Source organism: Xylaria bambusicola (genome assembly GCF_022495145.1).
Source record: "Xylaria bambusicola strain CBS 139988 unplaced genomic scaffold F5B22scaffold_26, whole genome shotgun sequence".
In the NCBI taxonomy this organism is placed as follows: Eukaryota; Fungi; Ascomycota; class Sordariomycetes; order Xylariales; family Xylariaceae; genus Xylaria; species Xylaria bambusicola.
Window position 1 is genome coordinate 500,788 of NW_025953579.1, and position 27,217 is coordinate 528,004.

Consider the following 27,217-nt stretch of genomic DNA (forward strand, 5'->3'; position numbering starts at 1 on the left):
TCTACGAATTGAGGTAGATGAAATGTAAAATAGGTAGATGCAGGTACCAAGGTACCTACGTGTAAGATGAGCGCCACTCTGTGGCTGTGTATGACGTGGCGATACCCCCTCGGTACCTACCTAGGTACCTATATACTCTATGAGGGACGGGTACAGGTACTACCTAGATAGGTCCCTACTTGGAGATACAGCTTCATTTTAACCAATCTTATGACTCAAACAGAATATTACGCCCTTTTAGTGTCCCCCTATCTGTTGGAGGTCGGAGTAGGGATCGAGATTGCTCAGCTGAAGTTATTGAGACAGAAGATGGTGTCAAATATAAGGGGTTATATCTTAAGCCAGGATATTGGGTAAACGGGGACCTTAGGGTAGACCTACGTTAAGAAGACAAGGGCCCTCGTAAAATCTCTGCGTAGCAGACGCGTGGCACAGATAAGAACAAGATCATCAATCAATACACTGAATTCTACATGCCATTGCTTATATCTGATAAATGGAACCTACCGAGCCCTATCTACCTAGCGCGAACGCCCTACTTAACAAAATATGTATCTATCGCGGGTACCATATAATCGCGTGATATGAAGCTGTCGAGCAGCCTGGAGGTGGCAAATACGGCCCCGGCCAAAGAAATGAATCTCGAATGGATTCAATAACTCCCCAAGGTACAAGGATCGGATAGCTGCTGCCTATCCCGCCTCTGCCCGCCCTTAGGGGGATCATTTCAGTTTCTATGACGCGCGGCTCTGTAGGTAGGCACTTTTAGTGTGACTTGTACTCCCGACCGTCCTCCCTAACTCTCCATCGCGCCACTCACATCAGATGTTGTCTGCCTGCCGACCATAATCATCAAATCAGAGCTGGAGACGCGTGGCTTATCCTGTCATACAAAGTCGTTTCTTCGAGGGCGTGTCACTATGTGGTATGCCTGGGGGCTGCTTTATTGGTTTCTAGGTCATTCTAGCTGTAAACATGTGTGCCATATACGTATGTGATTTGCCTTCGGGTTACTGTAAATGTCCGCTACCTCATTATGCGTAGATAGAGGTGTCACCATTGAGTAGGTATATATAAGGTATCCTCAGACACGCATTTCTAGACTTGTTTTGTTGGATTCACTCGACATCCTTCGCAATCTTCGCAAATGAGCAGCAACAACAATAACAACAACAATAACGGCAATAGCCGTCCGGCGCCCCCTTTCGACTGGGATTGGGCTCAGTTCGCTGAGGATTGCCAGCAGCCCGGACCCAGAACAGGCCAGGCTAATGTCGAATTTCCTAACGGCTTCCCATTTGGTGGGTTTGAGCAGTGGCGCGGGCCATGGTCTCAACCTTGGTTTCACGGATACCGTGGCCGCAATAGCTTTCGCGGTCCCGGGAACCCTACACATGGCGGCGCCGGCGATGAGGAACCTCATGTAGACGAGGCAGCTGACACCGATGCTACGGCCAGAAACTCTGCCGAACAAGGTAGCACACACCCTTCGCCCCCTCCGCCTCCGCCAGGTTTCAGTCATCCACCCCCACCCCCTCATAGCTTCCATCATCATGGACCTCCGCCACCATTTGGCCCCTCGCGCGGCCGGGGTGGGCGATGTCCTCGCGGTCGACGCCATCACCATTCGCCACCGTCGCCTCCCAACTACAACGGCCCTTTTGATTTCGGACCTCTCATGCAAGCCTTGTCGGCGCACCCCCTAGCACACGCTTGGCGCAACTACGCCCACCAATTTCGAGACGGTGCTGCGAGCCACACCCCTCAGCAAGAAGGCGAAACCCAAGGGCAGCAAGATGGCGCCTTCTCACCTCCCGTCGACATATTCAGCAACGAAAAGGCGTACGTGCTGCATGTCGCGCTCGCGGGTGTCGCCAAAGAGGACGTGAGCGTGAACTGGAATGGGCAAACGATCATTATTTCAGGTGTCGCGTACCGTCCTGGCAGCGAGGAGTTCCTCAGCACCCTGGTCTCGGGCGAGAGGAATGTCGGTATGTTTGAGCGGAAGATCAAGCTGCCACCGCCGGGAAGTAGCGACAGCGAGGACGTAGATGGCTATGGCATCACTGCCAAGATGGAGAACGGCATCTTGATCGTCACTGTGCCGAAGGCAGAGAAGGATTGGACGGAGGTTCACAAGGTCGAGATTGAGTGATGGGAATGTTGCGTAGATGGTTTGCTATGATACCTACTCACGGCAGGGGCAGTGACTTAAGGCAGGGTCAGGTCACGTGCAATCACTGAAAACATAAAATCTATAAAAATAAAGAAAAATGAGAAAATATCTAAGTAGCTAGTTACCCAATAATGAAATTCCTAATCTAGATCGATCCTGTCGTGTTCCTCTTCCCCAAATTTCAGGAGCGAGCATACGAGTCCAGTCGCTCGTAGTTCCTCTCAGCTCTCTTGGCCTCGTCTCCTCTGTGTAGTTCACCTAGGTATTCCTTGAAATCCCGTGAGAGCTCAACGACGGCTCTCAAATGGTCGTCTGTGATCATGATCTTGCCGTCTTCGCCCTTCTCGGCGTCGTACTCGGCCAGCGAGACCGCTGTCTGGAAGGCTGTCCCATTGTTAGCGCGATGGCCGGATGGAGCTGCTTTAACTGGAACAGATATTGCTTGTCCTTTCAGGTCGAGGAATGAACCCGGCTTACCGTTCCTAATCTCTCGCCCGTTCCACTTCAAGGCCCGCATCTCATTGCCACGAATGTATTCTTTGGCGTTGAGGTTGAGCCGCATAGAGTTACCGCGTTCCTATAACAGACGCTAGCGTCAGTAATTGCTAGATATAGAGGGGCTTCTCATCTCATGTTTCGAGAGTACGCAGCAGCGATGAGTTCCGATATTTGTCTATGGGGACTTGAATGACTCCAGAGAACTAACCTTTGAGAGTTTATCGACGAATGTCTGCCAGATCTGCTGTCGCTGGTCATCGTCAAAGTCGGGATAGTATAGCTGCACGTGCACGCGTGAAATGAACGCGTCGTCGAACGAGCCGACTCGGTTTGTTGTGAGGAATAGGATTCCATCGTAGAATTCTAAAGCTCGGAGGAATCCTAGCTCATTGTAAGGATCACATGTTGCTGTAGGTGGCTGAATCACACTTACCAGCTACCAGACTGTTGCGGACTAGGTCGGCAACAGACCGGCGTTCCATGAAAACGTCAGCCTCATCTATGAGGAGAACTGCCCCCCAGCTTTTGGCTCTCTTGAAATTTTTAGTCAGGTTGAGTTCTATCGATGCAGGATCTGTCCCGATATCACTAGGTGTCAAGACCATGAGCGGTCGCTTGGTGAACGCAGCAATACATTCTTTCATCAACTTAGAATAGCCCAATAAAGTTCGCCAGTTGGTAGAGCTTACCTGCAGTATAAGTCTTCCCAATGCCAGGGCGTCCATGCAGTAAGAAGATCAATCCGTTGCCCTTGCCTTGAATAAAGTCCGCCGTCCATGGCTCTTCTTTCAACTGATCTTCATTTTTGTCTAATCTCGAAAAGCACTTTGCCAGCGCTTTTAACGTCCGCTTTCGTTGGGGATCCATAACCAGGGAATTGATCAATGTTTCTTCGAACTTAAGTTCCGTGAAACCACCTACGTGGAGGGTTTCTGAGAACAGTTAGCTCACGTATCTTCATCGCGTCAGTGACTAAAAATTGGGTTTCAGAGCTTACCCCATGTCCGAGTCTTGAAAACAAATGCCGGCATCTCAGAGGTGCAAAGAAAGTACTGATGCGTAGTTAAGGTATCTATAGTTTGAATGGTGATGTAATTGTAATCCTCGAAGAGTGGGACTACTTTGATGTAATCGTCTGCGTTTTTGAGCTTCTCTCTACAGACCCTGCATTTGCAGTCTGACATCCAGTTGCGACAATCGTCGACATTCATTAGGCTTGGCTCAGATTCTTTAGTATCTTCATAAAAGGATTCTATGTCGACCATCACTGGGCTATCGATCTGTCATTTCGTCAGCTGCGCTGTAATTAATTAATGATGGTATATCACTGCTCACCTCTTTGGGTATAGAGTCTCGAGTCTTTCCCTTATACTGTCGGTATTGTCTTCGAAGGAGATTCCAATACATCTCCCCGTAGGTCACTTGTATCGATACAATATCCGGCAGATCGTTTTTATTTTCCAAATTACCCACAAATATCGTCCTACTGAGCTTAGCCTCGCCGTCGAACTTGTCAATGAAATCTGTGACCAACACTCTACCCAAACAAGCTCCGTTATATCTCATCTGCCAGAATTGAATCGTCCAATGGTGAGGAGGATACGCGAATACTCCCCCGCTAACCGAATGTATAACCAATGGGCGGTATTTGGTCTCGTCATTAAACCGACCCAAGATGGTTGTTCCAGGTTTATACGCAATCCACATATCCTTGAACGTGAATAAGCCCCTCTCATTCCGCTCTTTTTCTTTCTGTACGTCTGGCATGACACTCTTGTCTAGGTACTGTAAAAGTACGCTAAGATCCTCTTGTACACCCTTTTCTCTTTCGCACAGATCACTTGAATCTTTCTGTGACACTTCATCGCGAAACTTGGTGAGTTCATCGTAGTGGTGAACCAGAATAGGGTACGGCCACTCAATGATTATATCCCCAGTCAAGTCTTGAGATGGATAATACTGGACCACAGATCGAAGAGCGTTCACGATAGCCACTGAGTTTAAGCGAAGGCTATATGATGGAGGGGAAGTGATATTAGTGGATGCGGGTGGTGATGAAGACGATGAGCCCTGTATTTTATATGTCTTTATTAATGTAAAAGCCGAAAGATTTGGTTCATCGTTGATAATAGCATCATGAAGGTCGGATTCTTCAGAAACTTGGTGGCGGACAAGCTCATTTGTGTCACGGTCTCTATATTCGACGCGATATTCTATCCGCGCCTTGTCTTCGATTGGTCTCTGCTGGGTAGGTTGATTCGGCTCCATTTGGAGAAGCGTAATCGTAACCTTTACGGAGGTTGATTGAGTGCTAAAAACAGGCAATAAATCAAACATGGAAAGGAACAACTACGCTCAGTATGGCGAGACAGTTGCTTCTTTATTTCCCTTCATCGAGCCTGGCCCCCAAATCTAGTGCGGGGGCCATGTCTGCCTTCAAGAGCCTGCCGCCCCAGGGAAGATGATGATGGATATAATTGGTCTATTGGGTAGCACTGAATGAACTCAATTGCTGACATGCATATTGCTCATCTTACATCGTGGCATTGCTCATCAATGCATGACCTCTGGCTTGCAGCCGACATAGACCCTTGCATAACAAGTTAAAAGATGAGACTTGCCCATAAATTGCTCAGTAAAACTCAATTCTAACAGAATTAAGTTCGTAAGAGAATTTTTTGTATGTATCTCGACGCACATGGCTAGTATCGCCGACGATGTCCGTGAATCGCGAAGACTTGTTAGGGTTTATAGTGGTGACGTGGAGGGACGACTACCCCCCGGCAGCAAGAGCCAAGTATTAGGTCAGGCATTGTCTCGGGAGAAACCAAACTCAGAATCTTTTACAAATCCGTGGAAGAAGTTCATCGACCCTCCTAAGTTATCTAATACTGAAAGGTTTGGAGTGATCCTGAAGTTCAAAAGGAATATGGCGCTAACTAAGAAAACTATACAGAGACCCGATCACCAACGTGATCACCATCGAGTCGAATAAACTTCTCCAAAAGTGGCAGTCATTCCTTAATAATTGTACTAGTGATGACCGCCTTGACGTGAGCCGGTCTGAGCCTACAATGGAAGGTGTTATTGACTTGGTGAGAGAAATTAGTACGACTAGTCGAGCGAAGAACCAGAACAGTCGCAGGGGGAAAGCGATGAAGTATTTCCACAAATTCTGTGAGACTCTTGATGCGCATAAGTCAATACTGAAAATTATCCCTGAGGGAAGTGAATACGTGTCGGTCTTCGCTGGGACGCTCAATGTCATTATCCAGGTAAAGTCATCCAGCCTGTGATGTATTGCCCTAGACTAACAACCATCCAGGCCAGTGTTAATCATGAGCGGATATCTGAGGATTTCTCAGAGGCACTGTGCACGATCAGCGAACATGTTGCAGACTGCAAGGTAGAGCTTGAGATCTATCATACTAGAGCGATGAAGGAATTGATCGCTGATCTTTATGCCCACATCTTCATTTTCCTCTCAGATGTCATGGTATGGATCACCGAGAAGAAGCGACGTAGACTTCTTGATTCCTTCAACGAGAAATTCATCCAGAAATTCGAGAAGCAGCTTAGTATGATAAAGCAAAAATCAGAAAGAATCAAGAACTTAGCTGCTCAGTGCTCTAGAGCGGAGCAGCGGCATGTCCGAGCTGCAGTGGAGGACTTAGCTCAGGATGTCAGACTTGGGTTGACTGGCCAGAGAAGGCAAGAAGCAGAGATGGCATATTATGCCGAGATCATTGAGAGGGAACTATACGAAGGTCGCAAGGAAAGGCAACAACTAAGAGAAGACGGACAGAACTTCAGATGGCTTGCTGACCAAATCGTCAAAATGCTGGAGAATAAGGCAATGATATGGATTGAAGATTCACGGGCCGCTGGGGACGGAAGGAGGATGTTAATGACAGAAAGGCGCTCTCCTGGGTTTCCCAGCCAACTACTCGTTACCCCTGGCGGATCCTCTCAAGCACTAATTGATTGGACATTAGAAGATATTCTATTGAGCTCTAAACACTTAGAAGACTTTTTTGATCGAGGTAGATTTCGACTCGAGGAGGACCGTGCTGGGCCAACTGGCGTGAGCTCCGGCATCATCAGACGACTTTCCGAGTGGATGAAGAATCCTACATCATATCTCTTGTGGCTCGAAGGACCCCGAATATTTGCAGACGATATCAACAACCCTTTTGATGTACTTGCCAATCGAATCATCCAGCTAGCCGAGCAAAATCACATTCCAACGATTTCATAGTACGTTTAAATTGCCCTTTCTTAGTGAAATTCGTTTGAACTTTTTGATCTCAAGCTGATTCGTGTTCGTCTAGTCGTTGTGAACTACGCCGTGGTGAGCAGCTCAGGTCCGGCAATGATTCGCGTGAGGCTCAAGCAAGCATGAGCTTGATATGTGCCCTGATCAGGCAGTTGATAGAGCTGCTGCTTCCGAAATTCCAAGCCTCAGTAGACCTGTCTGAGGGTCGGTTACGTGTTTTAGACGGATGTATCCTGAGTTGGTCGGAGACGGTTGGTCTTTTCCGGGACCTCCTCCCACTAATGCCTGATACACTGCTCTGTATTATAGATGGGATACACTGGCTAGACGACTCCAGCACAACAGGGTGCTTAGAAGAACTTGTCCAGACAATGAGAGGATCGAAGATGAGGGTTCTGTTCACAACTACAGGGCGATCGACCTGCTTACGGCAGCAAATTTTAGGAGACGAGAGATACTCTGTTCAGACGGTGGACTTCAAGGGGACCAACTGGACACTGGACATTGAGAGTCTAAGGGTATAATGATTTTGTTTTCAGTGACAACCAAGGCTGCACTTCCTCATTCTCTTCACTTCTCTTTAAAATACCATACTCGACCCCAGCGTGATGCCTAGGTAGAGAATGCCAAGAGCACTGCTAAGAATCAAGCTCAAATCGCCAAGCGCCGCATGGTAAGCAACCAATAGCCAAGTAGATACATGGGAAGATATTGGAAGCTCGACATCTAAGAAACAATTATCGATTGGCTTTAAGTAATAAATGAAACTTTGAGAAGGGTAAGTACTAACGTTGTAGTATTAGGTTTTTATTCTACTAGGTAAAAAACATTCTAGTAGGCTGCGTGCTTGCATTAGGTAGTTTTTTTTTTGAAAATTTTTGTTTCTTTCTAGCAACAAGATAATTTTCTATGGAGCTTCTCTTGTCTAAATCTAAGCACAATTGTTAATATTTGATCCTATGCTAGTAGGCAGTACACTACACTCCTGATGGAGTATCGGCTAGAAAAGACTGTCCATTGAGATATCAGATCCATCTGATCCCTCGTCGGTTTCAAGCTCGGGCTCGCTCAATTTAACCCTCGGATCGTTAAGGAAAAAGCCGAAGTAGTCGAACCCCAGATCCTTATGATATCTTTCGATTAAATGAGACATCACGGGGGCGCCTAGAAGGACGATACCGAAAGGGGTTTGTAGGATATATGGTGGGATCGCAGGTCGATCCGATAGTGCCTCTGCGAATGCCGGCATCTTCCCTGAAGTAGCAAGCTCCAAATCTTGCTTCGTCCACCAGCCGAACACTTGTAGTCCATGCCAGCGTAAGTAATTATCAACTATTGTTGTGAGGTTGTTATACCGGCACATGATCTTGTCAAAGGGTAGCTCCAAGATGTGCTGCGGGAGAACAGGAGGCGGACGAGGGTAAAATAGGCATGATGCGAGAGGCGTGATATTATACGGCATTTTGTCACATATGAGGAAGGGGTCTGGCGGCCTAAGGGGATTCAGGCCGTCCAATCCGTAGATCATCAAGTATTTGTCAAGGTTCGAGGAACGAGAACTGGTATCGTCACCTTTTGGGCATGGTAAGGCAGAGGCAGGAGAAGATTGAGCCACATAGCTGAGCCTTGGCATAGAGCTGGCTTTTCTAGGAATGTTGATGGATCCAGGTTCGTGTTGTTCATGTTCCAATATTCTGATGTGTTGATCTCCCGTTAGTGGTGCGAAACTAATCCGTTCAATTTCAACTCCTTCGTGACTTCCAGTTTTTCTTTTTCGGCCACGAGTTGCTTGCATAGTTGAGTAGGCCTTTTCAGTTGACCTCGGATCGATCGGACAGCAGTAAGTTTTCTTATCAGACCCTGACTCTGATAGAAGATGGGCTAAAGTGGCCTCTTGGAACAACTAGATTACAGACCGGACTGCTTGAAAGTTTGGTCTGGTCAGCTTTTCATTAATATCGCTCTCAACAGATACAGACAAGTGTCCTCTTAGGACACGATCTACATTTATGATATTTAAATGCCTAAACACGGTAGAGTGCACGGAATTGAACAAAGAAGGTAGTTTTGTAAAGGCCAAAAGCTTGAGCAGATTGAACCATGCCATTGATTGGGCAGCTTACAATGGAGCTCAAGCTGTAGGAAATAAGCACACTAGCTTGAACGACAGATTGTTCCAAGAGTTGAGTCAGTCCTTTGTTTACATGTCTTTGTCCAACGTTTCGTGTGTACCGCAGAAAGAAAATAACACCGCTTACCCGCTTGTGGACGGATGGGGCTGTCTTGTTCTATTCTGACGATATGATACATAATAGACAGTTCTGGGAAATGCGAAACTGTTTCACGGAAGCGTAAAGCAACACGGAGGTGAATCGGCGCCATGTCAGGAGCGATCATTTGAGGTCTATTCATATACTTAAAAATCTAATTTGTAACTTGTTAGACTAGCCATGTAGAACTTTGATTCATAAGCGATCTCCGCGGTAAGGCCACGCCCTCCGTTTCTAGTACTTCCCGGCAGCTTCGTATGTACGAATATGAGAATACATTAGACAATGAGGATGTAACGCGGCGCATTACTGTGCACGTATCCAGGTAGTTCCTCAAACCATATGCGTCTTTGTTTCAATGCTCCCCCTTCATGCGAGTTCGTTTCGTGACTAGTCAGTCGTGCGCGGCCTTGAAGTCGTACACTAAGCATCCAGCCTGTATATTCCCTCCAACGCCCGTGTTATCACATTTCTCCCAGTTCTCTATAAGTAGATCCTGGCAAAAGGTATTTCCAGGGTCGTCCAACTCTAATGGATTCGCTGGGTAAATCTCGTCAGTGCTGGGGTAATCTAGTACACAGCCGTCTTTCCAGTAGATGTTCATCTGTACGGGTTGTTTCCCGTTGTAAGCGGGGTATGAAATGTAAGTTGAATGGTTGCCGCGCTTGATCGGTTTGATAGCGGTGCCTGCACAGGTGAATCCTGAAATGAATCTCACATTGTGCTCGTAAATGTCGTCGTGCTGTCCAAACTGGTCAGCGGTGTAGCAGTTTCGCTCTTGTACTTCGCGGGGAGTGGTAACGGTAATGGTGTAGTCGAATATGCCGCAGCCGACGTCTATAGAACCGCTCTGCTCCATAAGCTGGTCTTGAGCTACAGGTTTGCATTGAATCAGTTGAGTTGCTAATATTCACGGGTAAGGGTATATCTGCTCACTCTCCGTGGATCTGCAATCCTTTGCCATTTGCGAGAAAGCACCCACACAATTCTTGACGCACTCATTCCCTCCTAAAGACGGTGTGAAGCCAAGATCGATATTGTAATGCATGTATTCATCGAGATTGACATCGACGTCGCGTCGCGAAAATCGCTCCGCGGAATCTTTGTGGTTGCCGCTTGCGTCGACTGTCATAGTCAACTCCGTCCCAGCTACCCATTTATCACAGAAATTATCATAAATATTATTATGTTGCCCTTGGAAGACATTTCCAGGAATAGCTGGTACATTTCCTATGTCCGCTAGAGCCATTGAAGAGAAGCAATTGGAAGCGGTCGCCATTCTCTACAAAGTGGGAATACTGGCATCGTAAACCCCTCAGACGAAGGAGTGGGAAAACGGTGTGCTTAAATTTCACTCAATTTGATGGCAAGGAATCATTAAGATTGGGCCCCTTTATAATTTAAAGTCTTGAAAAGCTATATCCGTTCTATCGGAGAGGTACCTCGCGCACAGGTCGCTCCGCTCCCTATCACGCAAACAGGCAAACAAATAAAATAAAATGAGGTGGACATTCCCTGCGAACGATTTCTCGTTCCTCGGATTTAATAGTCTTTCACGAATTTCTATATCCACACATTGTAATCGGTCCCAAATTTCCCAGAACTGTGCGGTCATTCCCGGACTATGATCGGTGGAAGGTACTAAAAGAGTTGGTTACTTGATTCCAATGGCATTTTCGCGTATAATCACATGTTCACCCTTTCCCTCAAACCTAGAGCTCTGTTAGATTCATCTTTTTTACCTCCTTTCAGCCACTCTGGGAAACGTCAAGCCTTAAACGGTCCCATCGCAGGAGCAACTTTGGGGAAGTCCCTTTCGAATAGATGCATGAACTTAAGCAGTAGGTCTTCCCGATTCTCTCGTGCAAGCGCAAACAATCCGAATGGTTGGCCATTGCTTTTCATCCTGCTTAGTGGGACAGTGGCGATAGGCCACCCCGCGCAGGCAGAATAAGAGACCATGGTCGAGTCCGAAGGTGCTAGAATAATGTCCAGACCCTTCTCGCTCATCAGGTTGCCTAGCTGGCCCTCTACGATGAGGCGGCGGAGCTCACTACAGACCTCTTGGTGACGGTCTTCTGACATCTTACTGTCGTGTGAACGGATCAATTCCGTCTGAGTGGTATATGCTGCATTTGAAATTAGCACCGGGGGTTTAATTACGAGATCAATTTTCATTTCGGTGCCACTTACGTGCTGGTAGAGCTTCCGGATGCTCTTCATTCCACCGGATGACATCGGCCAAACATCTAAGCGTTGAATTCTCTTCAAAGTTGGCTATGAACTCTTCAACCCTCTTCGGAAATTCCGCATCTATATCATGTTAATATTCCTCTGCCATCGAGTCATGCATCTGGATACTTAATTCTGCTTACAGGCTGCTGTAATGAGGCTATCTTCGCCGCATTTCAGAACTGCGCCGTCAGGTATATCTAAAGGATACTCTACCTTGGTACCGAGCTCTTTCAGGCGTACAGGAACTGCCTCGTAAGCCGATTTCTGCGCTCCATGTTAGGCGTTCATTGAGCATGATCAACATACCTATACAAGGGACTCACCACGTCTGACGCCGACCATTTATCTAACGCGAAAGCCACGCCCCATGTCGGACCAACCATGCCTATACCTAGTTCGAGCCAACTCGAATTGTCTGAGATTGAAGCGAGAGCTTGGGTACCAAAGGTATCTCTACGCTCTTTATTCAAGATTATCTGAGTGAGGGGTGCGAGGTCTTTAGGCGTCCGCCCAAGGACCCCAAGTCCGTCGAACGTGTTGCTCAGTTTGAAAACACCCGCAGTAGAAACGCTTCCTGGGGTTAACTTCATGCCATATAGCCCGCAGCAACTCGCAGGATAAACTACGGAGCCGCTTGTCTCAGTACCGATCCCTAAAGGCGAGAATCCCGCTGCAATTGCTGTGGCGGGTCCAGAGGAAGACCCCCCGCAAGTCTAATAAGCTGCTTTAGTGCCATCATACTTGTCATAAGATGGAACTTGGCTTGATGTTATTAGCCTTGACTCACTGGCTGGTCTTTCTCCTCCAGATCTGGGCTCCTATGAGCAGAGAGTGTCTGGCCCCCAACTGCACTCCAGCCAATGGGTGTGTTGTCCGATCTGTCAATTTTTTTAGCGTATAGCCTAGGTTGAGAACAACGATGCAAATGCGGTTGCATACTTAAGGCCCAAGAATTCCTAATACATAGTTAGGTACAATTTAAGTAGCGATCTTGCAGGCATCTTACCGTCATGTTTCCCTTTCCAATGACAATCAACCCGCTTTCAAGTAACTATAGCGCATTAGTCAATATGTATATTTGAAATATCAACAAGCACGACACCCCCATTACCTGATCGACTACAGGAGCGTTGCCAGTTGCTCTCTGCTTCGAGAACATATGAGAACCAACTGTCGTTGGCATCCCAAGACGGGGGTCTGTCACAATACAGTCCTATGAGACCTGCCATCAGCGACAGAACGCGAACAAGATGAGCTAGACAATATTAGTATTGAGGAGAGTGTTGGCGTGCCTTGATAACAATGGGTATGCCATGGAGAGAACTTCGGATTTTACCCTGTGCTCGCTCCTCATCAAGTATTCTCGCAGTGTCAAGAGCCAGCGACCGATCAAGAACAGAAATCAGCGCATTTAGGTGCATGCCATCATGATTGTGCGCCGTAATTTGGTCCAAGAAGCCACCGACAAGCTGTACACTTGTTAGTTCGCCCGACTGCAGCTGTCGCTGTAGCTCGGTAGCAGGGCTTTGTAGCATTTCTGAATTCATATCCCGACGAAGCAAAACGTTCAATAAGATTTTGAGAAAATAATCATCTGGAACTCTGTGTTTTGTTGCAGTTTCAGCGTAAACGGTGCTGTCGTAACCAACCCCAACACGAGTAGCAGAGGAGATTACTATTGATTGAGTAGAGCGGAATTCTTCTAGCTGATCCGCTGCACAGCATGTCATAATGCATGTTCAACTAACTGTCTGTCCTGAGTGGAGGTCAGCACTAAACTAGGGACGTACCGGCCGGATATGTACAGGGATGCGGAACCTGCGGATAGGTAGCGGAAACGCTTCGCTGCATTGAACTTGGCAAGTGAGGCAAGTCTACTAACCACTCTGTATGGGTCAACATTCTTCAGTGCTTCCAGATCCACGTATGCTAACCTCATTGAGTAACTATCATAGCTCTCGCGAAGATGCCCGCATCTTTCGCGGCTGGTTCTTGTTACCGGCTGCCATGAAATGATCTCACTAGTTTGACTATTTGAATGCCTAACATCAAAACTGTCGATACGTTTCTCTGCATCTTTCCCCGACCAACTGCTTCTTTCTTCGTTTTCATAAGCACAAACACGAGCCTAGAATTACTGAATCGGCGTGGAGTTGAGATGAATTCACCAAATCGGTCTTGGTTTTCAGAATTCCGTTCTCTCCTTCATCATGTAGAAGACGGAGTTTTTCGCAAGGATAGCAGTTCGCCTGCGAGTCAATGGGTGATATCTGCTAAACTATGGGGTTACGAAACAGCAATATTCCTTCTACCGAGCTTTCTTCAACCAAGGGTCTCTCAGGAAGACAACCACGAAAAGCCCCAAGAAGGTCATAGAAACCGGTCTACATCCTCTTTAGATGGCCTACGTGGCTACGCTGCATTCGCAGTGATGAATTTTCATATTTTATATGCCTATCAGTCTTTTGTTTTCTACGGATACGGCTTGTCCCCTCATGATGCTGCATATTGCGAGAGAGAGGGCGATTCGCAAAATCACCATGACCGTTGGTTCCACCAACTCCCCGTCATACGCTTAGTGTATAACGGAACGTGGGCAATATCGGCCTTCTTTGTTATCTCGGGCTTCGCCTTGTCGTACAAGTCTCTCAAAGTCAGTCGTGACAGCACCTCTAGTCTCACCAAGGCAGCTACCGCGACAACCTCGAGTCTTTTCCGCCGCCCATTTCGCCTCCTCTTGCCACCTCTCTTTGCCTCTTTAGTAACGGCACTTCTCATTTCGCTCGGGGCTTATGAGCATGGGCGACGGATCTCAACAGACCCTTCCTGGGTACCCATAATTGAAGAGGAACACCGCGCACGCCAGTCCTCGATTGGCGCACAGATTTATGATTGGGCAGGCCAGTCCTGGAAGATGTTCAATATTTTTTGGTGGGGAGATCTCCGGAACCATTACGACGAACATCTCTGGACAATCCCTACAGAGTTGCGATGCTCTCTTGCCATATTCCTTGTCACCCCCTTATATACACGTATGCGACGTTTACCGCGGCGTCTTGTCATGATCGTGTTGATACTCTATGTGTACTCCCTAGACCGGTGGGATGTATCCTTATTCTATTCCGGCTTGCTTATTGCAGACACCGCATTGGATCGGGAGTTCTCTGAGAACGGGGATGGTGATACTTCCGACGTTGCACTAGGGTCACTCAATCGTTCTACTAACAGGAATGGTGTTTCCTGGCAGCTGTCTGGCAAGTTTTTCACTGCTGGAAAGCTTATCATCCTCTATTTCAGTCTTCATCTTCTCAGCGCGCCTGATTTCTGTATCGACTATACGCCAGGCTATAGCGTATTTGGCAATCTCATCCCGGCTTCAGACCCCGCACCGTTTCGCTTTTGGCCTAACATCGGAGGGATAATTCTCGTATACCTCATTGCACATACATTACCTTCGAACTTGTTAATCCAGTGGCTTCTGAATTCCTCTATACCTCAGTATCTTGGAAGAATTAGTTACAGTCTATATATCATTCACGGCCCCATGATCCATACAGCAGGATATGCTTTATTCCCTCAGCTCTGGACTATAACTGGGAGAGAAGAGACGTGGAGATACGTTTTAGGATTTGCAACGGCATACATAGTCTTCATTGCTCTGATTGTATGGCTTGCTGATGTTTTCTGCCGGGCCATCGACGAGCCATGCGTTCGATTGGCTAGACGAATAGAGCTCGCAGTGCTTATATAGGCATACTGACTAGGAATAAGTCGAGCTTGACATATCAATTTAGTACTAGCTGTATGAGAAATATGAAGTTTTCGGAATTCTGGCACACTCAGTGGAAAATTTATCCTACCATTAGACTTGCACGTCTAACGACGTTGTTTTGATAAAGTGCGACAAATGCAAATAGAGTAACATTTTTCACGGCTCAATGGCTACAATTATCTAGTCACTTTGCTTTGGTCCGAAACAAGATATCGCATGCTTGTTACTGATAGTTTGAGCCATTTTAACCCATTTTATACGTAAAGCAAATAATTACACCTGACTATCCACGCTTTTAATGCCCATGATGATTAGAAATATCTTTCTCATACTTCTTCCTGTCCAACTGATGCTCCCTGGCCCATTTCCGAATAGCCTCAAAATCGCGGCATTTGTGCTGCGAGTTAAAATCTGGATCGATTCCCAGTGGTCGCTTAGGGTCGCTCTTGATCAAGAATGGTGACACATCCGCTGTACATTGTAGAACCATCCTCAAGCTGTTTATGCAGTGGTCTACGTGCTAAAATTCAGGCCAGAGTCAATAGGCGAAACTAGGTAGAAAATCAAGTAGATTTGATGAATACTTACCTCTAATACCTGCTCAGGAGTGCCATCGAATGCTGGCTGGTCGCTGTAGTCCCATTCGTCCCGGTGCACGTATTGTCTAACCAGGTCAAGACAATGGATGTGGTGGAAGACTGCAGTTTTTAAATGATTAGATTGTGACTTCATCGCGAGCAGACAGTAGCATAAAAATCTCACCCTCAAGTGAACCAATCAACCCGCCACCATCTTCGGGTTTCGCTCTTGCCCAGGTCACCTCTCGTGACTTGTTCATTCTATCTAGCTCGCTATATGGAATATTGACAGGGCCAACTGCAATTATGTCATCTGTCAGCCATCGCTCAGAGGTATCTTTTAGATATCATCACCAAAACTCACAATTCCATAGATCCGACCATGCCTGCTCCAGTTCCTTTGTTGGTTTTCCTCTGTAAATCGATTTCTCGCTGAAGGTATTTTGCCATTTGATGTTTCTATATCGCACAGCTTCGAACGCGGGGGCTGTAAGATAGTTTTATCGGTGGTGAGCGTCAAGCATTTACTAATAACGTTGACTCTGTAGCGGAAAACACTTACACCAGCTACTTGTCTTTGCGATGCATTCGGCCTCGTTTGGCTCTCGAGTGACTGCGGCACCCAGAAGACAGACTACAGCAACTAAGAGGAAGGTGGTGAGTGACCACGCAACGGGGCCGAATAGTCTCCAACGAAGCCTTGAGTTGGATCCTAAGAATCTGAAGTCTTTCTCGTTTGGTGAGACAATCTCTTCGGAGGCGTGAGTTGACTCTACGTCGTCGCTCGAGGAGCCGACCGGGGCATATTGATGCTCGAAGCGTGGCATGGTTGCTTGCGCTTCGTGTTGGAACATAAACAGTTGGGTCGTCGTAAACTATAATATGAACTGAAGACGCCTAGTTAGCACACTTCCAGCAACTAGAATTAAGTGACAAGAAAATATAGAAGAACGTGGACTTCATTGACTCTCCGTTTGACTCTCTAGGTCCTGGTCAGTATAGCACAAAAGCCAAGCATCTACCAGCCTGTACCTTGTTTATCCAGGATCTAGAACGGGATCTGAGATACTGTAGGTCTTCCCATTTCGAGTAACACTAGGGAAATGTGGGGCTTTGATCCTCATTGCATTTTGGATCTTTCTACAGTGCATTAGCCTTAACGGGTTGATGTTGATCTTGGCTAAGATGGGGTTTGTACCTTAAACACCCGGTCAGGCACCCCTTGACGCTGTTCCTCCTCGATTATCCTGGCAATCCTGACTGGCAGTACTTGATCGGCACTAGGGTTCTATGTTGCATCGCTGAATGGCTAAAAACGTTGACAGCGCATGGCTAGTTCACCGTCATACCAATACCTAGAGAACTACCACGACTGAGTGGCGAGCGACGCCACTACGTCCATCTAACGTTTACAAAGCTATCTCATTGTATTAACCTTACCGGCTTATTCGAAGCTCGTTTCTTTCGTCATCTACCCATCGCTGCTCCTACTCCTTTCTAAATTCCATTCACGAAGCAAAAGGAGGGTGTCATAAGCTGTATCGTTTTGCTGTCCCTGAGCACCCTCTGTTCTTTCATCATTTCAATCAAAGACTATATAGATTCATTACGATGTCAAAACTGTTAGATGCCTTGAAAAGTCGAATACCTAATCGGCGATTGCAAGAAAGATCCTATCGACCACTAGATGCGGGAGAGAACGAGCGACTCACATCTCCGTCGCCTTCGACCTCGACGCTGGTCGACGAATCGCAGCACTCCAGTCAATATCAAAAGATCAAACAATGGTATCCCAGGGTACTACTTTTGGTGTCTGCCTTGACGCTGTTCGTGTCGTCGACGACATTCATCCAGCAACACCGCCATAGGGCAGGAGACGTGCAGTGTACGCGACGCATGTCAGCGCCAAGTTAGTGTCCAATTCCATTATTTATGAAATACTACTCCATACTCACGTTCTCTAGGCCCTCTGCTCGAGGCGGTTGAGTACGAATGGCGCTCTTTCGATGACTCCTATAAGCCCGATGTTTATAGTGGCTATCCAAGCGAGAAGTCTGAAAAAGCGTGGGGTGACTTATGGGATTGTAAGCGTCCAGCTCTCCATATAGTTCTTGAGAATCCTTTCGAATTCAGCTAATTACCCTATAGTTGGAGCATTCAGTGTCCCTCTAGATTCGCTTCGGGGACTCAACAAGTCTTCAATTGACGGAAATTTTCGGAATATCGAAGACGAGCTCGGTGGCGGAGTGGGTGGGCTGCTAGAAGGAGCGCATCAAATTCATTGCTTGGTAAAACTTCCTTATATCCTAAATTGAAACCAATGTGCTAATCTATACCATTCAAAATCACAGAATTTAGTACGACAGTTTATTTATCGTGACCACTGGGACTATAGCCAGTTGCCTTCGTTTAGTGGTGGCCCGGCCACACGGAGGCATCATGTGGACCATTGTGTAGCAACGCTCAGGAAAGTCTTGACGTGCCAGAGCGATGTCACACCTTACGTATATCAAGTGCAGTTAGATGGGACAGCTATTGGGGCATCAGCTCCAAGGAAATGTCGCAAGTTTTCAAAGCTTGTTGACTGGGTTAACAACCATTCTTTGTTTGACACTGTAGAATGAAATAGAGTGATAGGTACACTAAGAAATCGTGGTTACATCATATTAGGGAGCTTAGTAGACGGAATAATTTAATTGTCTATACTAAAGTGATTTTGGTGATTAATCCGGTAAATTTACTACTGAGAAACGCTATCTGATGCAGTGTTTGGTTGCATCCGGCGAAGTCGGAGATCGCAAGTTAATTACTACATGTGCTAATCCGGATTCAACATAGAAGTAGTACGCCGTATTGTAATGAGGTTTACTTTCCTTGGCTCCAAATCTAATATCTTACTTACCCCGCCGATCTAATCAATAAATCGACATGCCATGATTGACATTGTCATGCAGTTTGGGCTACGTCATTGTCACAATCTAGTTCAAATCCGAACCAGAGCCGAACAGTATTATGAAGCCAGGGATTGTTCAGCACTAAAGGTTAAGGCAACTTGCCACGACCTTGGTATCTTCCCGAGATCGACACCCACTTTCTACACTGCATATCCGTATAGACCTACCCACCATTCTGCAGCGCCTATGATGAATTACAGGGCGGAGTGTATTTGCTAGCCGGTAGGGACCAGACATAGCATGAGGAAAAAAGAGCACAGCAGAAACCCGTCGCATCTTGCTTGCTAAACTATCGTCCATTGCTTCTCTCTAGTCTTGATCATTCAGTTTTTCTCGGGCAACATCTGCTCTTTTTGTCATTCCACTATTTTTTGACAGTGCCTAATCTTGTCAGTAGACAATACGATATACACAATGTTCAGGGCACTCTATGAAAAGGCAAGACCGTCTAAGGATGGGCTTGAAACAAACAGCTCTCAGGGTGATTCTGAAACCGAAGGTTTTCTATCATCGCGGGATACATCTACAACAGATCCAGACTGGGTAACCAGATCGTGGAACAGTGCATTGCTCTGGAGGATCACCACGGGTTTCTTGGCTTTCGCGTTATTCATCTCGATATTTGAAGGCTGGAAAATTGGCTTCAGGAATGATTACGAGACTGGGTTCAGAACTGAGCTTCGTAAGTGGAGAACAAAACACAACTGTATTGTTCTTGAATAATTAATAGCTAACTCTACAATTGCAGAACCTGCAACGTCGGCCATCAAAATTCACAAGAAGAAATTCTGGGGTGGGATTATCGTGAATGACACAAATCAGTTCGAGGTGATTCTAGACCCAAACGATAAGCGCTACACCGGTCACCCAACCCCTCAGCTAGATGAAAATTGGGATATCCTGGTTGGTATGCTCATCAACAGATCCTCATATTCTCGGAAACAAATATTGACGTTGTATGCCCAGGTGGATATGTACCTCTTACGAGGCAAGAGGCCGCAGATATCGAGGGTGGTGTCTCAGGGGATGATGGAAAATTCAATGTCGTCCCCACAGTACGACACAATCTCCATTGCCTGAATTATCTTCGAAAGGTTGCTTATGACAAGTGGTATCCCGTAATTCACGAGGAACGAGATAACATTCCCTTGTTTACGCAGCACGTTGGTAAGTTTCAACACCAATCCTGCCGATTGGGCGACGCATGCATTAATTGGCTGACTATCGAACCTATTGTAGACCATTGTGTTGAAACACTCAGGCAGAGCCTTCAGTGTAGTGCCGACTTAACGCCAGTCCCTCACATGTGGGCTGAAGGAAAGCAGATGTTTATAGCTAATACTATGCTAGAACACACTTGTAGAGACTACCAGGCTATCATGGACTGGCAAGATAGCCGGGAGGGTTCATGGACCATTGCAGATAATCACTAAGGACTTGGGGGTTTGTAAAGTATTATTGTGTTAAATGACGGGGTAACTCGCTAGTTTTGTCAGGTATTCTACCAAGCGGTGCAGGGATGTGTTATTCAACAAGATTCACTAGTAGGTATGGCAGATAGAAATTCATAGGCTTCACCGTGATCTCTCGCGATCGGAAAACACATCATGACCTAGCTATTTATGAATATTATCTTGCAATATAGAAAAGAAGACCAACGTTGATACAGCTGCTTTTTTTTTTTTTTTTTTTTTGCTTCTCCTATCTACTGTAGGTAGGTATTTTTAGTTAAAAAAAAAAAAGTACAGTGGACAAGAAGGGGGCACTAAGGGGTGGCGTTGGGGCGGGCGCCAGTGGGGGTTAAGGGCTGCTAAGGGTGCTACGGCGCTAGGACGGCTTACAGCCCACCCACTATATGCTCGGTAGACTCTGCAGCCACATTAGAGAGGTAGGGATTATCGTCGAAAATAATAAATGAGTGACGTGAAGTCCCCCTACCTTACCTTTCATCTTCGTAAGTGTGATTTTGATTTTTCTACATGCTTCATTTTCCCTTTCACTCTCAGTCACGCCGTAGAAGCGATCCAACAGTGTTATTATCATGTTATACCGACACTCAGTCGTTGCTCTCTTAGCTGCGTGTGCCACGGCATTTCAGCATACCATTCACCTCGATGGAACCTGGGCCAATCATCAAAAATGCATCGAAATGAAAGGCACGCAAATATTCAACCCTCAGAGTGCAGAGTCCATATACGTCAAATTTGCTGAGGGCGGTGAGGGCATTGTGAGCGTCGTCATGTTCGACCTTCGGGACGAGCATCTGGGGGGAGTTCGTCGGCATGGTCACAACGAGGTAAGCAGTAACGTGATAGCTACACCATTATTCAACGACTCTATAAATCTGCACGTAAATGCGCTGACAAGATCGTTCTGTAGAAAGAGGTCATATGCAGCCCTGAAAATGTCCAACACGGGCTCTGTGATAAGTCTGAGCTTGGTCAGTTTCTTATAAGCCAGCGCGCTCACCGCCGCGCTTTGCGTCCCATGATCACTCGGGCTGTCAACCTATCTAAGCCTATATCGATACAATATCCTGTCGAAGGCCCAGGATATTACTGTACAGCCCTCTTTGGGTACTCGGCAAGGGAATTCATGGCAGAGATGACAGCTGTCGCCCCAGGATACAATCTTCCCACGTTTCGCAGCGACACTAGACGCATCTACGGCTCTCTTGCACCGATCTGGCTTGTTATTTATTTCGTATTGGCGGGTTTCTTCGTCGAGTCTACTGTCTTGAGGGAGAATCCTTCCTTGACTTGGATCGGGACCTCCTCTCTCATCCAAGTTCTTATTCGATGGGCAGCTTTGGAGATTGGAGGGACTGCATCTCAACACCCAATCATTTACATTGCTTGGTACACTTTTTCTGGCTGCCAGGATGCTCTCGTTCTTCACCATATGCTCAGTTACGCTCAGAGACGAAGCGACAGTCAGCCGACCGCCCTAAGCAAATGGGTTTCACGTTTTATGGTCATCGTTTTCGTAATTCTCTTTGCTGGCGCATCATTGGCAGATTTCCAAGCTACGTCAAGCAGCAAAACGCCAGCGTACGTGAACGTTTTCCTCGGAGGCTATCTGGCTCTATGTTTCTCCGTCTCGCTCTTCCGTATGCTTCGACTACGGTCATCAGCGGCCGAGAGCCTATCACAGAGACATGAAGCGGTCTGTCGGTCTTTGGTGGGTTTCACGGTGATTTCCATTGTAGTGACTGCTGGGCTTGGCACATTGAACCTTTGGGCTCTTATCCGTTCTCGGGCTGGCGATGAAGCTCTCTTCGCTAGCATGTTCTGGCCATCACGCTTTTGGCTTATTGATATGCCCTTCGAGCCATTATTCCTGGTACTCGTTTTGGCTTTGACTCTTACAGACTATAGCAAAGCCAAATCTACTAGCGCTACGGTATATACAAAGAGAGAGATTGCCGGGCCAGAATGGGGATCCATCCATGAATCTATTGATGAGGATAGGCTTTCCGACGAGCAAACTGCAGGATCATCGGGGGAGGGCGAGAAAAGCTCGCACACGAAGGCGTAATGATTGATATCCGGACAATGCACAAGATATTCTAGGTTTAGCGAACTTAATGACCGATCTATCATCATTTCACGCTATTAATGACGGTATTATGCTAGTTGGCGAGAAAATTCTAGTTGTATCAACACCATGCAGATTAGCTTGAATAAATCTGAATGTTAGGATGTCGACATTCCATTGTCTGGCTTCCCAGTCATACGACAATTCAATATGATCTTCAAATTGACTTGTGAGCTTCCTTACTCGGCAGAATTTGCGAATGTCAAGCAGAGGCAACCTAACTAAACCAAGCTCCGACACTTACAAAGCCACCCTATTCCACACCCTCAATGTTGGGTTAGTTATTGGGATGACACTAGCAGTCACGCGACGACTACTGGCACCCTACTCCCACTTCGGCCAGCACTCACCTTAGGGTCTTCTAGAGAGTAACAACTTCACTCAACCAGATAGTCAATTCAGATCTCTGCGTATTACACACAGAATTTACCAGTCTGCTTCATTGCAACGTGTTAGGCTGTATTGGGTGCCACCACACTCACTGCATTACGTCACATATCGTTTGCGTCCCATATCACCTAGCCGTTCTACCTTGCATGGGCGGGTCGGGACGATCAACGCTCCATAATCAGATGCAAACAATGTACCTAACCGTAGATCCTGTATGTTGGAAACTGGGGTATCGGATTCATCTCTCCCCACGCTAGAAGGCTTCCTGCATAATCAGATCGCACTAGAAGGTGGGCTAGAAATTGTCTCACCTGCCTGTGCATATCGTGTAAAATTCAGCACTAGCGGCCGGCTCTTTGATCCCGTCACTATTGCCGGCGCACCCCATAGTTCGAGTGCTACGACTGACGGGGTACGTAGTGGGTTTGGTTCAATCCCTTTCAGCGCCGTATTTTGATTTGCCTTCGGCTTGTATCCCGTTCGCCCGCGACCCTACGGGTTCCTGAGAACTAGCCACGAATCCTCCAAATTGCGTATGCAACTCTTCCAAGCTTAACAAGGTGTCAGTTGATGTGGATCACAACCCATAAAAAGAAGGATGCGGGAAGACAGCGGCCACAGCATGAGTTCACGGCTATAGTTGCCACTAGCAGGATGATGATGTAGGAATGCCTCGATAGCTGCCGTTACAGCACGCCACTTACCCAACGGCCCATCAATACTAAAAGCATCGTAGTCTTTTCGGCCATTCTTAGCCGATCTTCTTCTTACATTACCTAACATTTATGCAGTTCAGTGTACCATTAGCAGTGAAGGCAGACGATAAGATCAAGGCCGCGCAAGCCAACGCAGGTGGACCATAATGTAGGAGACACCATCGACGATACAATCACGCAATTATCGTATATACAAGGCCCGGTAGAGCTCAAAAGGGTATCCCGAAACACCATGCGTGCGGAAGGTGGTGCGTAATTTGAAAGGGTCTGCGGTCGGTTACATGACACGCAAAAACCTTGGCTCGTGATGGAATATCGCGCCATGTGATCTGCGATAGTCAGACTTAATTCCCTTGGGTGAAATCTGAAGTGGTGTATCAAGAAATCGTGCGACAAAGGCCACCGGGCACTTTCACCTTCATCACTTACCTAGACAGAGATATCTATAATCAATTTGTTGTGTTTCAATTCACATGATGCCTCTCCCATATCCGGACGTCGTAGCATTCTGCAGGTGTCTCTCAGGGTAGCTGAATTGGTGTATTGAACTCGTCTAATTTACAAACCTAGTTATCGGCACAAACAGTAGTTGAGATTGAAACTGCGGTATTTACCATCCCAAACTCCGTCTGTAAACCAAAAACATCGCCATACTGGAAGATAACTAACTGCATTACACGTGATCACCCGAATGTGATAGAAGTAATCTATATTGGACTGAAAATAAAATTAAAAATAAGTAAATATCAGCGGCCAGAAGAACTTCTATAGAGTGTTATGCTGGCGAAGCGGAGCACGGGTTAATGTTAATATGCTAGTTATAACGAGGGCTGATGACGGCCTCTGAAATTGATACTATTTACAAGACAATAATCTACAGGGTCTACAAAGGTTCATGGCACTATATTTTTGTTCGTCTTGGTGGCTGACTTGAACTATGTTTACTGTTGGTTTCGCGGAGGTGCGGAGTTAATAGAAGTGAACCAGCGGCGCGAACAAAAGCGATCGGTTGAGGTCTATTCAGATGAATCAAAGCCTAGGTTTCAACTTGTAATCTTACCGCTGGAGCTCTCCTAATTAATTGACGATCTCCGCAATAAGGCTCTACTGTTCCGCATCTACTTCTCCGTGACAGTTGGCCATCAATACGTCTCATGTCAACACACTGTTACACGTGTAACCTCTGTGCCGGCTGAAATATGCAGTTCGCCTTGCACTTCGGCCGTACGAAGGACCATTGCAGGCTGTTCATGATCTTTCAAGACATGCAGGCAATATTGGGCAATATTGGAAAGTGAGGTTATACAGACTTCGCTTCTTGAAACAAACCCTAGAGACCCAGGCGGTCTGGGCTGGCAGACCATTTGTATATAGAGTCAAGTCAGGCCACCAACAGCCGAAAAGGAGTTGGTTGGTCAAAGACTACTGCAGCCCTAGTAGGTCATTGTAATCTGAATTCCCAGTTCCAAGCCCAGTTTATCTGCCCTTGTTATACACACTCTGGATAAACTCACTTCTGAATACACGGCAATAGGTCTTATCAAAGAGACTTTGGCAGGTCATACGCCCATAGCAGAAAGCAAAGTGTAATTATGGTCAGCTGTACGCGCGTGGGGTACTGATAAAGTTCATTTTTTCAGAGGGGAGGAACCAGCGGAGATATCAGACCTTGCCCCCCATGAAAGGAGAGTAGCTCCGTATATCGATGTTATATACACCCACACTTCCATAATTACTTTGAATATCGGTGTCGAATTCTGGGTGTATGGTGAGCAAATATAAGAAGTTGGCAGCTTTAGGTGGTTGATTCATGGGTGGAGATGGCTGTCTCTCGCCTAACCATCGAATCCATGGATATTCGGTAGGTTTGGAGCTTCCAGAGTAATTATCTAGGTTGCGTGATTTCTCTCAAAGACAATTCACTATCATCATGCTACATCATACATTCACAACCATATATATTCACATTGTGCAAGTTGGGATACTGTGGTAAGGAAAGACTCGGGTTCAATTCGTGTACTATCTAAGCGAGCGACCCGGCATATTCATAAGCGGTGTTATCAAACACGCTACAAATTAAGCCGCTTTTAAAATCATCAATCATTCATAAATCCCTTCGCCCAGGTAATGAGATACCTGAGTGACTCATATCCAGCCCTGAATGGGGCCAATTTCCCTTATCATGTACTCATAAAAAGTACCACTAAGCTTGCGATGTCAAATCAGCAAAGCTTCGGAGGATACTCTGATCTAGGCAGAGAACTCAGCGCCATCCTTGGTGGGAACGCGCTTCTCAACCGCAGCCTCCTCGGTAGTGTTCTCGTAGTCGCCGTAGTTCTTGGTCCAAGGAATGGGTGTTCGCTTAGACTCGGCCTCCTCGTAATCACCGTAGTTCTTGGTCCAGGGAATGGGAGTTCGCTTAGAAGCCTCCTCCTCATAGTCACCGTAGTTCTTGGTCCAAGGGATAGGGGTTCTCTCCTCGTAGTCACCGTAGTTCTTAGTCCATGGGATAGGGGTTCGCTTGGAAACTCCCTCTTCATAATCGCCATAGTTCTTGGTCCATGGGATGGGGGTTCTCTCCTCGTAGTCACCGTAGTTCTTGGTCCACGGGATGGGGGTTCTCTCCTCGTAATCGCCGTAGTTCTTAGTCCATGGGATAGGGGTTCGCTTAGAAGCCTCTTCATAATCGCCATAGTTCTTGGTCCAAGGAATTGGGGTTCTCTTGGAAACCTCCTCGTAGTCACCGTAGTTCTTGGTCCATGGGATGGGAGTTCGCTTAGAAGCTCCCTCGTAGTCGCCGTAGTTCTTAGTCCACGGGATAGGGGTTCTCTCCTCGTAATCGCCGTAGTTCTTGGTCCACGGGATTGGGGTTCTCTTAGAAGCCTCTTCGTAATCACCGTAGTTCTTGGTCCACGGGATGGGAGTTCGCTTGGAGGCTTCCTCGTAGTCGCCGTAGTTCTTGGTCCACGGGATAGGGGTTCTCTTGGAATCTCCCTCTTCGTAGTCACCGTAGTTCTTCGTCCAAGGAATAGGGGTTCTCTTTTCTTGTGTAGGGGCGGCGAGCGAAGCGCTCAGGCTTGACAACATCAAGACTGCTTGGTACTTCATGTTGGGCTACTGATGATTTGAAAGCTAATGGATAAATTTTGAGTTGTGCTGCCTCAAGTGTGAGGTGATTGGGTTATCAAATTGATGAGTGATGAATGAAAGAGTAGGATATCGACGGACTCCTCAGACATTCTTATACTTTTCTGGAATCAATCCATCCCCTAGAATCTACGCCTTTGTGGAATTTCTTTGATTCTAACTTCTGCGAAAATCTCCAAACTACCCGTCTACGAAAGTAACTCATAGCCCGTCCTGCAGCAAAATCACGAGTATCATGCCAGCTAAGGAACCGATCGCCTTGTGAACTTGGCTATTGCGCGTCAATACCGAAGAGTATTACTATAAGACGCTATCCTCCACTCATGCGATGAAGAAAGACAGTGGAGCTGAGATAATCGGTGGTCAGTTATGTTGTGCCTCATGTGTTGTGCAGTACGTTGAGCTGTTTCAGCACAGTCATATTCCCTTGTTCGTTAATGGCTGGCAACAGCTGGCTTGCCTTACAGACGGAAACTACCGTAGTGCGATCTGATAAACAATTCCCCTAAGCCGAGGGGTCGGGCCCATAACTACCAGGTATTAGTCGCGGGTGAACGCGGGACTAATGCAGTGAAGATGATGCGGCGGGAGCAGTGGGCTAAGCTTTT

The 27,217-nt window shown here is 46.8% G+C and overlaps 12 protein-coding genes across 12 annotated transcripts; 6 read left to right on the forward strand and 6 right to left on the reverse strand.

The window, feature by feature from the left end:
• The first annotated feature begins 674 nt into the window (after nucleotides 1-674).
• Nucleotides 675-2,288, forward strand: F5B22DRAFT_610532 (HSP20-like chaperone). Its single transcript, XM_047975212.1, has one exon. It carries the CDS (start codon nucleotides 1,148-1,150, stop codon nucleotides 2,153-2,155), a length of 1,008 nt encoding a protein of 335 aa, XP_047830034.1. The 5' UTR covers nucleotides 675-1,147; the 3' UTR covers nucleotides 2,156-2,288.
• On the reverse strand, nucleotides 2,289-5,074 carry F5B22DRAFT_610534 (P-loop containing nucleoside triphosphate hydrolase protein). Its single transcript, XM_047975213.1, has 7 exons — nucleotides 4,010-5,074; nucleotides 3,672-3,954; nucleotides 3,364-3,606; nucleotides 3,108-3,311; nucleotides 2,883-3,055; nucleotides 2,654-2,753; nucleotides 2,289-2,560 (listed from the first exon to the last, which is right to left on the reverse strand). The coding sequence occupies exons 1-7, from the start codon at nucleotides 5,009-5,011 to the stop codon at nucleotides 2,358-2,360; spliced, it is 2,208 nt and encodes a 735-aa protein (XP_047830035.1). The 5' UTR covers nucleotides 5,012-5,074; the 3' UTR covers nucleotides 2,289-2,357.
• A 183-nt stretch (nucleotides 5,075-5,257) lies between these two features.
• F5B22DRAFT_610538 (uncharacterized protein) lies at nucleotides 5,258-7,810 on the forward strand. Its single transcript, XM_047975214.1, has 4 exons — nucleotides 5,258-5,572; nucleotides 5,631-5,949; nucleotides 6,000-6,931; nucleotides 7,006-7,810. The coding sequence occupies exons 1-4, from the start codon at nucleotides 5,373-5,375 to the stop codon at nucleotides 7,472-7,474; spliced, it is 1,920 nt and encodes a 639-aa protein (XP_047830036.1). The 5' UTR covers nucleotides 5,258-5,372; the 3' UTR covers nucleotides 7,475-7,810.
• Nucleotides 7,811-7,950: 140 nt separating this feature from the next.
• Nucleotides 7,951-8,513, reverse strand: F5B22DRAFT_656703 (uncharacterized protein; the record flags this gene model as incomplete). The annotated part of the gene is made up of 1 exon (XM_047979983.1): nucleotides 7,951-8,513. The coding sequence occupies exon 1, from the start codon at nucleotides 8,476-8,478 to the stop codon at nucleotides 7,951-7,953; it is 528 nt and encodes a 175-aa protein (XP_047830037.1). The 5' UTR covers nucleotides 8,479-8,513.
• A 1,101-nt stretch (nucleotides 8,514-9,614) lies between these two features.
• F5B22DRAFT_647490 (uncharacterized protein) lies at nucleotides 9,615-10,469 on the reverse strand (the record flags this gene model as incomplete). The annotated part of the gene is made up of 2 exons (XM_047978877.1): nucleotides 9,615-10,093; nucleotides 10,157-10,469. The coding sequence occupies 2 exons, from the start codon at nucleotides 10,467-10,469 to the stop codon at nucleotides 9,615-9,617; spliced, it is 792 nt and encodes a 263-aa protein (XP_047830038.1).
• A 128-nt stretch (nucleotides 10,470-10,597) lies between these two features.
• On the reverse strand, nucleotides 10,598-13,131 carry F5B22DRAFT_610541 (amidase signature enzyme). Its single transcript, XM_047975215.1, has 9 exons — nucleotides 12,748-13,131; nucleotides 12,567-12,668; nucleotides 12,462-12,506; nucleotides 12,395-12,411; nucleotides 12,243-12,333; nucleotides 11,779-12,168; nucleotides 11,596-11,719; nucleotides 11,414-11,533; nucleotides 10,598-11,349 (listed from the first exon to the last, which is right to left on the reverse strand). The coding sequence occupies exons 1-9, from the start codon at nucleotides 13,000-13,002 to the stop codon at nucleotides 10,988-10,990; spliced, it is 1,506 nt and encodes a 501-aa protein (XP_047830039.1). The 5' UTR covers nucleotides 13,003-13,131; the 3' UTR covers nucleotides 10,598-10,987.
• Nucleotides 13,132-13,338: 207 nt separating this feature from the next.
• Nucleotides 13,339-15,373, forward strand: F5B22DRAFT_610543 (acyltransferase family-domain-containing protein). The gene has a single exon (XM_047975216.1). It carries the CDS (start codon nucleotides 13,494-13,496, stop codon nucleotides 15,204-15,206), a length of 1,713 nt encoding a protein of 570 aa, XP_047830040.1. The 5' UTR covers nucleotides 13,339-13,493; the 3' UTR covers nucleotides 15,207-15,373.
• An 81-nt stretch (nucleotides 15,374-15,454) lies between these two features.
• Nucleotides 15,455-17,038, reverse strand: F5B22DRAFT_610544 (uncharacterized protein). Its single transcript, XM_047975217.1, has 6 exons — nucleotides 17,004-17,038; nucleotides 16,368-16,945; nucleotides 16,170-16,292; nucleotides 15,990-16,103; nucleotides 15,816-15,925; nucleotides 15,455-15,747 (listed from the first exon to the last, which is right to left on the reverse strand). Exons 2-6 carry the CDS (start codon nucleotides 16,657-16,659, stop codon nucleotides 15,523-15,525), a joined length of 864 nt encoding a protein of 287 aa, XP_047830041.1. The 5' UTR covers nucleotides 16,660-16,945; nucleotides 17,004-17,038; the 3' UTR covers nucleotides 15,455-15,522.
• F5B22DRAFT_610545 (uncharacterized protein) lies at nucleotides 17,027-18,477 on the forward strand. Its single transcript, XM_047975218.1, has 4 exons — nucleotides 17,027-17,714; nucleotides 17,770-17,889; nucleotides 17,954-18,093; nucleotides 18,157-18,477. Exons 1-4 carry the CDS (start codon nucleotides 17,417-17,419, stop codon nucleotides 18,427-18,429), a joined length of 831 nt encoding a protein of 276 aa, XP_047830042.1. The 5' UTR covers nucleotides 17,027-17,416; the 3' UTR covers nucleotides 18,430-18,477.
• Nucleotides 18,478-19,173: 696 nt separating this feature from the next.
• On the forward strand, nucleotides 19,174-20,192 carry F5B22DRAFT_656712 (uncharacterized protein; the record flags this gene model as incomplete). The annotated part of the gene is made up of 4 exons (XM_047979984.1): nucleotides 19,174-19,441; nucleotides 19,508-19,666; nucleotides 19,726-19,926; nucleotides 19,999-20,192. The coding sequence occupies 4 exons, from the start codon at nucleotides 19,174-19,176 to the stop codon at nucleotides 20,190-20,192; spliced, it is 822 nt and encodes a 273-aa protein (XP_047830043.1).
• A 457-nt stretch (nucleotides 20,193-20,649) lies between these two features.
• F5B22DRAFT_228656 (uncharacterized protein) lies at nucleotides 20,650-22,498 on the forward strand. The gene is made up of 3 exons (XM_047969824.1): nucleotides 20,650-20,713; nucleotides 20,835-21,055; nucleotides 21,139-22,498. Exons 1-3 carry the CDS (start codon nucleotides 20,674-20,676, stop codon nucleotides 22,294-22,296), a joined length of 1,419 nt encoding a protein of 472 aa, XP_047830044.1. The 5' UTR covers nucleotides 20,650-20,673; the 3' UTR covers nucleotides 22,297-22,498.
• A 3,207-nt stretch (nucleotides 22,499-25,705) lies between these two features.
• Nucleotides 25,706-26,753, reverse strand: F5B22DRAFT_228664 (uncharacterized protein). Its single transcript, XM_047969825.1, has one exon. The coding sequence runs from the start codon at nucleotides 26,568-26,570 to the stop codon at nucleotides 25,713-25,715; it is 858 nt and encodes a 285-aa protein (XP_047830045.1). The 5' UTR covers nucleotides 26,571-26,753; the 3' UTR covers nucleotides 25,706-25,712.
• Nucleotides 26,754-27,217: the final 464 nt, after the last annotated feature.

Coding starts and splice junctions, on each gene's coding strand:
- F5B22DRAFT_610541 (XM_047975215.1), bottom strand. CDS start 13,002: ATGAATTCAGAAATGCTACAAAGCCCTGCTACCGAGCTACAGCGACAG. Junction 12,669..12,747: donor GCATACCCATTGTTATCAAG/GCACGCCAACAC, acceptor CAGGTCTCATAG/GACTGTATTGTGACAGACCC. Junction 12,169..12,242: donor TGGAGGAGAAAGACCAGCCA/GTGAGTCAAGGC, acceptor GCAGCTTATTAG/ACTTGCGGGGGGTCTTCCTC.
- F5B22DRAFT_228656 (XM_047969824.1), top strand. CDS start 20,674: ATGAGTGACGTGAAGTCCCCCTACCTTACCTTTCATCTTC. Junction 20,714..20,834: donor CTACCTTACCTTTCATCTTC/GTAAGTGTGATT, acceptor TTGCTCTCTTAG/CTGCGTGTGCCACGGCATTT. Junction 21,056..21,138: donor GTCGGCATGGTCACAACGAG/GTAAGCAGTAAC, acceptor ATCGTTCTGTAG/AAAGAGGTCATATGCAGCCC.
- F5B22DRAFT_610545 (XM_047975218.1), top strand. CDS start 17,417: ATGTCAAAACTGTTAGATGCCTTGAAAAGTCGAATACCTAATCGGCGA. Junction 17,715..17,769: donor GCGACGCATGTCAGCGCCAA/GTTAGTGTCCAA, acceptor CACGTTCTCTAG/GCCCTCTGCTCGAGGCGGTT. Junction 18,094..18,156: donor CGCATCAAATTCATTGCTTG/GTAAAACTTCCT, acceptor TCAAAATCACAG/AATTTAGTACGACAGTTTAT.
- F5B22DRAFT_610544 (XM_047975217.1), bottom strand. CDS start 16,659: ATGTTCCAACACGAAGCGCAAGCAACCATGCCACGCTTCGAGCATCAA. Junction 15,926..15,989: donor GTTGATTGGTTCACTTGAGG/GTGAGATTTTTA, acceptor TAAAAACTGCAG/TCTTCCACCACATCCATTGT. Junction 15,748..15,815: donor CTCCTGAGCAGGTATTAGAG/GTAAGTATTCAT, acceptor CCTGAATTTTAG/CACGTAGACCACTGCATAAA.
- F5B22DRAFT_228664 (XM_047969825.1), bottom strand. CDS start 26,570: ATGAAGTACCAAGCAGTCTTGATGTTGTCAAGCCTGAGCGCTTCGCTC.
- F5B22DRAFT_610543 (XM_047975216.1), top strand. CDS start 13,494: ATGCCTAACATCAAAACTGTCGATACGTTTCTCTGCATCTTTCCCCGA.
- F5B22DRAFT_610534 (XM_047975213.1), bottom strand. CDS start 5,011: ATGTTTGATTTATTGCCTGTTTTTAGCACTCAATCAACCTCCGTAAAG. Junction 2,754..2,882: donor TCGTCGATAAACTCTCAAAG/GTTAGTTCTCTG, acceptor CGTCTGTTATAG/GAACGCGGTAACTCTATGCG. Junction 2,561..2,653: donor CGGGCGAGAGATTAGGAACG/GTAAGCCGGGTT, acceptor ACAATGGGACAG/CCTTCCAGACAGCGGTCTCG.
- F5B22DRAFT_610532 (XM_047975212.1), top strand. CDS start 1,148: ATGAGCAGCAACAACAATAACAACAACAATAACGGCAATAGCCGTCCG.
- F5B22DRAFT_610538 (XM_047975214.1), top strand. CDS start 5,373: ATGGCTAGTATCGCCGACGATGTCCGTGAATCGCGAAGACTTGTTAGG. Junction 5,573..5,630: donor AAGTTATCTAATACTGAAAG/GTTTGGAGTGAT, acceptor AAAACTATACAG/AGACCCGATCACCAACGTGA. Junction 5,950..5,999: donor CGCTCAATGTCATTATCCAG/GTAAAGTCATCC, acceptor ACAACCATCCAG/GCCAGTGTTAATCATGAGCG.